Below are 10,251 nucleotides of genomic sequence, written 5' to 3' on the forward strand. Positions count from 1 at the left end.
GCAATGAGTCCTAGGAAGCTGGCTTGCTGCTAGCTGTATACAGTGGTGTAACTGACTCAGCCACACAGGGAAATGGAATTAACATACAACTCTCACTACTCAGGGAAGCCAACTCCCACCTCTGCCTTAGAGCCTTCTGCTGGGGACTACCTATCCTATCTGTCCATCGGGCAATATAACATGCAACTCCTTTTAGCTACTAGCTCTCCTGTGCCCTCATCCCGTACTCTTAGGTTTTCTCATCGCCACCACCCTTCAATGTAAACATATTACCTACATTCTCCGCCTCTTGTCTTCACTGTCTGCCCCCCAGAACACCAAGCTCTCCAGACACTGACCCACAGGAAGTTTGATATTCCATTCTCTTATGTAGCCTGGCCCATGTGTACACTTGATGAGGTGAACTATATTTGGATTTGATCCAGCTTCCATGGCAGAAAAGAGTCTGCAATGGGTGTACCATTGCTCACCTAGACTATTGCAATAGCTCTCACTCCCTCAAGTGTTGCCTCTCTCACCACTGCACCATCTGCTCCACAAATCCACCCACATAGCTGTAAGTGAGCTTCCTAAAAATTAATTGTTTTGCCATTTCTCTGCATAAAATACTCCAGTGTGCCACCATGGCCTACGGGATGAAGCCCAAGTGCCTGTCGCAAGGCCCTCTGTGATCTCTGTTGCCGCTCCTATAGCCATCCCACCTATCACTTCTGCGTCACTCTGTCGGCTCTAGTAATTCTGAGTTGTTGTTCTCTGCCCTCCTGACACCATTTCACACCCTTGTGCCTTTGCACATACTTCCCTTCCTGTGTAGAATGCTCCCCCTTCTTATCTGCCTGGAAAACTCCTATTCATCCTTCAAAGTCCCATTCCAAAGATATTCCCAGAAACTCAAAGTACCACCCTACATATTCTTTATTAATTACAAAGAGGAAAAGTTACCTTTACAATGTAGGAACCTAGCTAATGCCACCTTAACCTGGTGGTCAAACTTATCATCACCGTTAATGGGACAAACAGATATCATGTGCCCCCAATGAATGATGCAATCTGGTACTATTCTTGCCAAAAATAGTTCACCTGAATCTAATCCTGAAGGAACAATCAAACACTTCCAAATGGAAAGATGTCCTGCAAAACTAGCCTGAACTCTTCAAAAATGTCAGTGGCCAGGAAAGACCAAAGCAAAACAAAAGGCTCAGAAATGGTTCCAAATTAAAAGGTGCTCAAGAAGCATGACAACAAAATGCAATGTGTGATCCTTGATTCCATCCTGGATCAAAGGGAAAAAAACAGCTACAAATAACATTATTTGGAGGACTGGTGAATTTTGAATATGGATTATATATTAGATAATAAAGTTGGGTCAATGTTAAATTTCCTGAGTACAATCATTGTATTGTGGTTACGGAGGAGAGTGTCCTTGTTCTTAGGACGCGTTGAAAGGGCTAAAGTCTTGCTATACCTGCAGTTAGCAATGGTTCAGCAAAAAGAAACAAGTAGGGGCTTCCCTGGTGGCGCAGTCGTTGAGAGTCTGCCTGCCAATGCAGGGGACACGGGTTCGAGCCCTGGTCTGGAAAGATCCCACATGCCGCGGAGCAACTGAGCCCGTGAGCCACAACTACTGCTGAGCCTGCGCGTCTGGAGCCCGTGCTCCGCAACAAGAGGCCGCGACAGTGAGAGGCCCGCGCACCGCGATGAAGAGCGGCCCCCGCTCGCCGCAACAGGAGAAAGCCCTCGCACAGAAACAAAGACCCAAAACACAGCCAAAAATTTAAAAAAAAGATTATAAAACAAAATAACAATCTGTTAAAAAAAAAAAAGAAACAAGTAAACAGATAAATATGTGTGTTTCTATATCTAAATAGAGAGACAAAGGAAATGCAATGGCAAGTGTTGACAGTAGAGAAATTACAGGTGAAGGGTACACAGGTGCTCATTATTCTATTCTTCACCTTTGCTGTAGGTTTGAAATTTTTCAAAACAAAAACTTGGACAGAATAAATAATAAAAACAAACAAATGAACAAAAAGCTTTGTTCCAGGTCATGTTTTCTGTGAAGCCTTTCACGATATCCCTCCTGGCTGCCCCGGTCCCCGAGCACAGACACACATAAAACAATGAATCACCCTCTCTTCCGGACTCTTTCATGATTATGTATCTCTCTGATTAAACTGTAAGCTCTTTGATATCTGGGCCTGTGTGTGTTGTGTTGGATCTACACAATGCTAGAACTGTACCTGACACCGACTGGCTGCTCAGCTGATGCTTTTTTAAAAAAATTAATCGAGCTGATTCTTGAGGCTTGGAAAGGATTCAGTAAGCAAGAAGGAGCAAGAGCGTTTTCTCAAGGGAGAGGAGTGGCATGAGCAAAGGTAAGGAAGCAGGAATGTATATGTTGCAATTACCAAGAACATTTGATTTGTTTGGTCAGAACTGAAGATTTACATAAGTGAAAATGCCTAGCACACAATAGATTCTTAATAAAAATTTGGTGAGTAAATGAATGAATGAATGAGATCGGAAAGGCAGGCTTAGATCAGAGAGGAAAGGGCCTTGACTACTGGAGAAATCTGAGTGTTAACTAGTCCTTGACACCCAGGGTCTTTTCCCAGTGGCAGGAAGAGAGTGTGTTCTTCAGCAAGTCCCTTGTACATGTTTCCCCCTAAATAATAAGGAAAAGTAGAGATAAGTGGAAGTCTGAAAGTGACCAATTTCCAAACTCAGGAGGAGGAAACATCTTCTCATCCACCCAGGAGAAGTCCTACAGTGGAGTTTTAAGACATCCAAAATCCCTCAGATGAAAGGGCATCACAGAATATTGGCTGGAAAAATACATGAATCTATTTAATATGAGCCGTGCTTGTCTTTGAGAATAGTGTATGCAATTATTTTGGTTAATTTTACTATATATATATATATATATATATATATATATATATATATTTTTTTTTTTTTTTTTTTTTTTTTTTGCTGTGCCACGCGGCTTGTGGGATCTTAGTTCCCTGACCAGGGATTGAACCCGGGGCCACTGTAGTGAAAGCGTTGAGTCCTAACCACTGGACTGCCAGGGAAGTCCCTAATTTTACTACATTTTTAAAATTTAAGGAGCACACCTTTGCACACAACCCCAAAATGACAAGGAGTGATGGGGAAGTGATGAGTCCCTGAGCTGCTCTGTGAAAGAATTTGTTAGTTTTAGGTTATACTTGTTTCGAATCTTCAGTCAAATTCTACAAAAATCTTAGCTGAGAGGAAATGCAAATCTCAGGGAGCGTTTTAAAAATCTATTTTTGGCCCAGTTATGATGTAGCATTGACTGGCTCCAGAATTTTTAACATTACTGGTTAGAAACCACTGGTGGCGGTCAAAATGACTTGTAGCTTACAAAGCATGCGGGCATTCTTTTTGGAGAAAGTAGACAAGAAAATTTGAGCTGTTGTTTCAGGTAATAAAGTAGAATCAAGTGATAAATCATTTGGGCTGTATGCACAAATGGACAGTGACACAGCCAAATTAGTCACAATTGTTCACCACAGGCCAACTTCATGATAGATAAAGGGCTATATATCAGCAATGTTCCCTTAGAAACAGTCCTGATGTGTCTGTGAGCAGGAACGTAATTCTATGGCTACAATCAACAAAGAAGTATCAGGCTAGCTCACCAAGCCCAGCCAAACCCCTATCTCGCTACAGTTTTATAAAGATTAGTATATCACATGAGCCAAATGCTGTGCCCCAATGTAAAAATATGATACTGTTACTTTGTGGAAAAAGTGTAAGCCCTGTTCTTCAACACCAATAAAATAGAAGCATTCATAGATACTGAGTTCAGTGTGATCCAAAAACTGAAGCATAAAATAGCTATCTGGTAACAGAACATTTTAAAACATCAAGACAGATAAGAATTCGGGCTCGGAAAATAAATGACTATGAAGAAAGATAAAAAGAAGAGAGAGCTGGGGTTTCTCTGAAGACCCAGCTCTGCGGCCAAGTCCTCCCTGTAGCAAGCTGCCATTGCCATGGAAACCAGTGGGAAGGGCAGTGGGGGGCCTGTGACTCCCGCCCAGGGCGGCAGAGGTGGGGTTGGGGGTGGAGACGGGGTGGTGACCTGTGACCAATATACTGTCCCCCAGACCCTATGCAAGAGACTCCACCGAGCTGCTGCTTCCTGAACTCGCTCCCGGGAGCGGTGCCCCGAAGCAGCCAGGAGAGACCGCTGTCCCGCCGCCTCGATGACAACACCGCCGTGTCCCCTCCTGGCTCAGGCTGTCGGGCAGCCCTCGGTCCATGGCCTCTCCCAGATAACCAGCAGTCTATACATCAGCAATGGGGTGGCAGCCAGCGATGAACTCATGCTGTCTACTAACCGCATCACGACAGTCATCAACGTGTCGGTGGAGGTGGCCAACGCGTGCTTCGAAGGCATCCAGTACGTACACGTGCCGGTGGTAGATGCTCCCACCACGCACCTCTACGACTTTTTTGACCCTATTGCAGATCACATCCACAGCGTGGAAATGAAGCAGGGCCGAACGCTGCTGCACTGCGCCGCCGGGGTGAGCCGCTCTGCCACCCTCTGCCTCGCGTACCTCATGAAGTACCACTCCATGCCGCTGCTGGACGCCTACATGTGGACCAAGTCATGCCGCCCCATCATCCGGCCCAACATCGGCTTTTGGGAACAGCTTATCCATTATGAATTCAAGCTGTTCAGCAAGAACACCGTTCACATGATCAGTTCTCCGGTGGGTATGATTCCAGACATCTACGAGAAAAGGTCTGTTTGATGATGCTGATGGGAGCTATCCCGGCCAGCTCCTGACGTCTGCTGCAAATCCTATATCAACATTGAACGCTGAACTTTTCTTGGTAAAGGAACTAGAAACCACCTTTTAGAAGGGCAAGCAAAAAGGGCGGGGGAAGTTTTTAGCTTAGTATGCCTTCTCTTTAAAGAATAAAATTCATTAAAAGTAAAATGGTGACAGTGTTTCTTATCCTGTGAGCGGCGCGGCACGGCTGCTGCGGCCTGGCAAGAGAGGAGGGTGCCGAAGGTGGTGCCCAGCTCAGATGGACCTGAACCCTGGGACCTGCCGGAGCAGACTACTAACCCTGGGGTGAGTCCCCCGCAGCCGTTCCTCCCCCCCACCCCCCCACCCAGCGCCCCAATCCCACCTGGTTCTTCCCAATCCAAAGCCAGAGGCTTACATATGGTGGTACCCCCTGTGTGCTTCTTACAGTAAGTGCCAACCTACTGGATAAGTGGCCTTCTTGGGGTTCTCTGGGAGTCCTGGGGGAGCCTCAGGCCACCCCTGACCCTGCCTTCAACCACAGTGACCCAACTCTGGTTTTCTAGATTAGATTTACATGTAAAATAGTTTTCAAAAAAAACAATTCCACTATATAAAGTTGAAAAATATTTTTTCCAGTGCTGTACTAAATGGCAAGGTCTTGAGTTGCTCTCAGCAATCCCCACCAGCCTTTGTGAAAAAGGAACATTAATCCCCTTCTCCAGGGCACTTGCTAAGAGAGAGAGCCCGCCTGACACAAGGCCTCCGTTGCTCTCATGGGCCTTGGCATGGTAGGCTGGAGCGGCTGGCCAGGACTGGCTCTGTCACCTCCTGCCATTGTAACTGGGGCCTCTCAGAGCCTCCATTTCCTTACCTGCCAAAGCAGTGATAGCCTGTCTCTCCCAGGGTTGCTGTAAGGATTAGATTCCTTAGCATGGGACCTAGCAGGCGAATGGTTTCCTGCTTAGAGGAAAGGGCTGCCCTTGTTATTAAGGATAATCTTTAGCCCTGCTGGTTGGGGGTCAGCACATTCATCCTCACAGCGGCCTTTCCCCCATCTGTACACAGCCCTTTGTTGTCTACACAGCGCTCTTCTAAAAAATCATCCTGTCTATAAAAACAAATGGTTTAAGGTTCTTTTGGACCCTACCTCAGAGGAGGCCTACATTTAGAGCCTTTTCAGCGTTCCCATTGTGTCATTGTATTTAATCCATGTGAAAGCAAGAAGCATCATTCCAGGGCCCCCTGTCCCCTACCCAAAGGCCTTATTTATCGTCACTGACCATTAGAGCCAGCACCCTGGGGTTCCACCAGGATCCGTGAAGGCACTTGCCAAAGGGACGAATGAGTGGGCCCCAGAAGTAGGCCCTGGAATCCAGGATTGTTCAAAATCCCCAGGTATCTGGCTCTGGCTTGGGAGCAGCTATTCTAATCGAGAATTATTCTAAATAAACAATACGAGACAAAGAGCACAACTACTCTGGTGGATGCAGACCTGTGGGTCCAGCCCCCTTTCTCTCCAAACCCATCCCCACTCCCACTTCCACCAAAGGAGTGTCCAGGGATGCAATTTGGGGGAGTGGGGGTGGGGGACATTATGAAAACCTCTGCTCTAGACGGATCCTCTCCTTTTACAGATGATAGAAGACCAGGCTCACAAAACACAAGGGCTAGTGTGGCAGATCCTCCACAAAGCAGCCTTTCTGGCAGAAACCCAGAAAGAAAATTTCTTTTCAAGCATTTTTAAAAGAAATTTGTTTGGGTATATATATATGTGCGTGTGTTTTCATTTTTTTTTAATACCTAAATTAACACACCATAAAATTAACTCTCTTTGGACATACAGTCCTATCAGCGTTAACAATGGATACATTTGTGTAACCACTGCCACAATCGGGACACAGAGCAGTTCCATGACTCCAAAAATTTCCCTCATGTCTTCCCTTTGTAGTCAAACTCTGCCCCCCCACCCCCCACCTGCCAACCTCTGGCAAACACTGATTGGTTCTCCATCCTATAGACTTGCCTTTAACAGAATGTCACATTAATGGAATCATACAGGATGCAACCTCTGGTGACCGGTTTCTCTCAGTCTTTGTGATTTACCCATGCTGTAGTCCATTGTATGGATGTACCAAAGTTTGTTTTACATTCACCTGTGAAGGATATTTGGCTTTGTATTACTTTCCTCGGGGCTGCTATAAGAAAATACCAAAAACTAGGTGACTTAAAACAACAGAAATTTATTTTCTCACAGTTCTGGAAGCCAGAATCCTAAATGAAGCTCTCTGCAGGGCCATGATCCCTCCGAAAAGTGTCGGGGGTAGGGGGTCGGCGGTGGGGGGAATCCTTCCTTGCCTCTTCCTAGCTTCTGGTGGTTGCCAGCAATCCTTGACGTTCCTTGGCTTGTAGATGCATGACTCCAGTATCTGCTTCTGTGGCCACGTGGCTGTGTGGCCACATTCCCTAGTGTGCCTTCACATCTGTCTTTCCTCTGTGCATATCTGTGTCCAAATTTCCCTCTTCCTATAGGACACCAGTCATATTGGGGGCTCATTCTACTCCAGCATGACCCTATAACAACCATTTATTAGGAAGCTATTATATGCCAAGCACAGTACTGGGCACTTTACAACAGTGTCTCAAGCCTTTTCAACAGTCCTTCAAGGTGGTCCACCTCCTACAAATGAGAAATCAGAGGTTCCAAGAGGTTAAGGAATTTGCCAAGGCAGCACACAACTCAGGAGTGAAGAGGTGACATGCACACTGGGTTCTCTTTTCTTGCATTTCTTTTGAGACAAAGGTAAGTAGATTGAAAAAAGGAAAAATTTGAGTCATACCCTTGATTCCCAAATAGTATACATACAAATCACCTGGGGATTCTTTTATTATACAGGTACCTGGGCCTCAGCGGAACAAATTTAGTTTCAGTAGGTAATAGGCAAGTTCCAGGAAGCTGCCTTTTTTTTGGCCACGCCAAGCAGCCTATGGGAATTTAGTTCCCCCACCAGGGATCGAACCTGGGCATTCAGCAGTGAGAGCACAGAGTCCTAACCACTGGACCGCCAGGGAATTCCCCAGGAAGCTTCATTTTTTAAAAAAATTAATTTATTTATATTTTATTTTTGGCTGCATTGGGTCTTCCTTGCGGCCAGCTGGGGCTACTCTTCGTTGCGGTGTGCGGGCTTCTCATTGCAGGGGCTTCTCTTGTTGCGGAGCGTGGGCTCTGGGCGTGTGGGCTTCAGTAGTTGTGGCACACGTGCTCCGTAGTTGTGGTGCACGGGCTTATTTGTTCTGTGGCACGTGGGATCTTCCCGGACCAGGACTCGAACCCGTGTCCCCCGCATTGGCAGGCAGATTCTTAACCACTGCGCCACCAGGGAAGCCCCAGGAAGCTGCATTTTTAACAAGCATCTCAGATGACTCTGATAATGGCTGAGAAACATCAACCAAACAGTAGTGAATATGTAAATACTAGGTATTCCATATCTTCTCATCATGTTCCTTCTTTTTTGAATGATCTATTCATGCCCTTAGACAATTTTCTATCAGATTGTAAATCTTTTATTTTTCTTTTCAGTTGCAGGACCTGAAATATAGAATAAGAATATTCAACTTTCCTTGTCAAATATGTTGCATATATTTTCCCCAGTTTATCACGTGCCATTTGTTTATGGTGCTTGTTTGTGATTCAAAAGCTTAAACTTGTATGTAGTTAAATCTATGAGTCTTTAACTGAATTGTTTTTGCTTCTGAATGGTACTTGAAAGGTTTTCTCCATTGCATAATCATAAAAACATTAACTATTATTTTCTCCTCATTAATGTTTCTTTCACTTTTAAACCTTTTCCCCCAATTTTTTAATTTGAAAATTTTCAAACATCCAAAAATGTTAACCAATTGTTCGCCTTTTGTCATATGTGCTTTCTCTCTCAATATAATACTTTTTTTCCTGACTTATTTGAAAGTAAGTTGCAGATATCACGGCCCTTCACCCTTGAATATTTCAAAATGCATCATCTAGGAATAAGGACATTCTCCTACATACTGATGATAGCATTATCAAACCTAAGCCAATTAATTAACAGTAGTTCTCTACCATCAATCCATATTTAAATTTTCTCACTTAATGCCCAAAATGTCTTTTATAGCTATTTTTTTTTTCTTTCCCAAACAGGATGCAATTAGGATCACACATTATATTTCATTACCGTATTTCTTTTAATCTAGAACAGTGCTTCCACTCTTTTTCCCACGACATTGTCTTTATGATGAGCCCAGAACAATTTTGTGGTACAGTGTCCAGCATTCTGCATTTGTTCAATTATTTCCTCATGTTATTGTTTTACTTGTTCCTTTATCACCTGCATTTTCTTTAAACTGGATGTTAGGTCTGGATGTTTGATTAGATTTGGATTAAGTTTTTTTCCTAGAACACTTCAGAGGTGCTGTCATGTTACATCATGTCAGGAGGCACAAACGTCTCTTTGTCCCATGAGCAATGATTCTTAGTTTGATCACTTAGTTAAGGTGGTGACCACCAGATACCTGCCTTTAAAACTAGTAAGTAATCTGTAGGGTGATACTTTTATGCCATGTGAATATCCTGTTTCTTTCATCCAGTAATATTAGCATTACTTGCCTCAATCAATTATTACACTGGGGGACATGTAACACTTAAATCTATCCCAAACTAATTTTGGTATATGGTATAAATTGGAGTTCTTAATTTTTTAAAATTTGAGATGTTGCAAAACCATCATAAATATTTGTGTCTGCTTTTGTTCCTTCTGATTTGTTACGTTGTCTATCTCTTCTTGTGCCAGTATCACATTCCTTAAAATTGGTGCAGCTTCATAGTAGGCTGTAACATTTGGCAGAGCAATGATATCCTCTCCACCTCTCCCCCACAGTTATGCTTCTTTTTCAGAGGGCTTTTTTTTGTTGTTGTTGTTAGATTCTTTCTTTTTCTCTTCTGAAGGAATTATTTTAATAGTTATGGCAGTTTTGACTGGAATTCCTGTTTTCTTGGGTATTAGTCAAGGTTGAATCAGGAAAACAGAAACCATAATAGTTATTTTCTCAGAGAAAATCTAATATAAAGAACTGTTTAACCAGTTATTAGAGGACTGAAAGGCAAAAATAGAACACACATTGTATGTGTTTCTACATATTTAAATATTTAAATGAAAGATCATCTACCCAGAATGTGAAACTTGATCAGTAGAGTATTAATCATATTTCTAGAGCTTGTGTATCTTAATTCCAAAGGCTCATACTGCTAGAAAATTATAATTTAGTATACTAACACACACACACACACACACACACACACACACACACCCCCTCATTCAACTCTTTACAATTCAATTTTTTAAAAACAGTTTTTGCCTGCTAAAACATTTACCATCATATCTGTTATATTACCAAAGGTAAAGAAGTAAAGATATACAATAAGAGG

At 43.4% G+C, this 10,251-nt stretch overlaps 1 protein-coding gene across 1 annotated transcript; it reads left to right on the forward strand.

Annotated features, from left to right (window-relative positions):
- The first annotated feature begins 4,235 nt into the window (after positions 1–4,235).
- On the forward strand, positions 4,236–4,790 carry DUSP21 (dual specificity phosphatase 21). Its single transcript, XM_068533797.1, has one exon. The coding sequence runs from the start codon at positions 4,236–4,238 to the stop codon at positions 4,788–4,790; it is 555 nt and encodes a 184-aa protein (XP_068389898.1).
- The last annotated feature ends 5,461 nt before the right edge of the window (positions 4,791–10,251 follow it).

Source organism: Eschrichtius robustus, chromosome X (assembly GCF_028021215.1).
Source record: "Eschrichtius robustus isolate mEscRob2 chromosome X, mEscRob2.pri, whole genome shotgun sequence".
Classification (NCBI taxonomy): Eukaryota; Metazoa; Chordata; class Mammalia; order Artiodactyla; family Eschrichtiidae; genus Eschrichtius; species Eschrichtius robustus.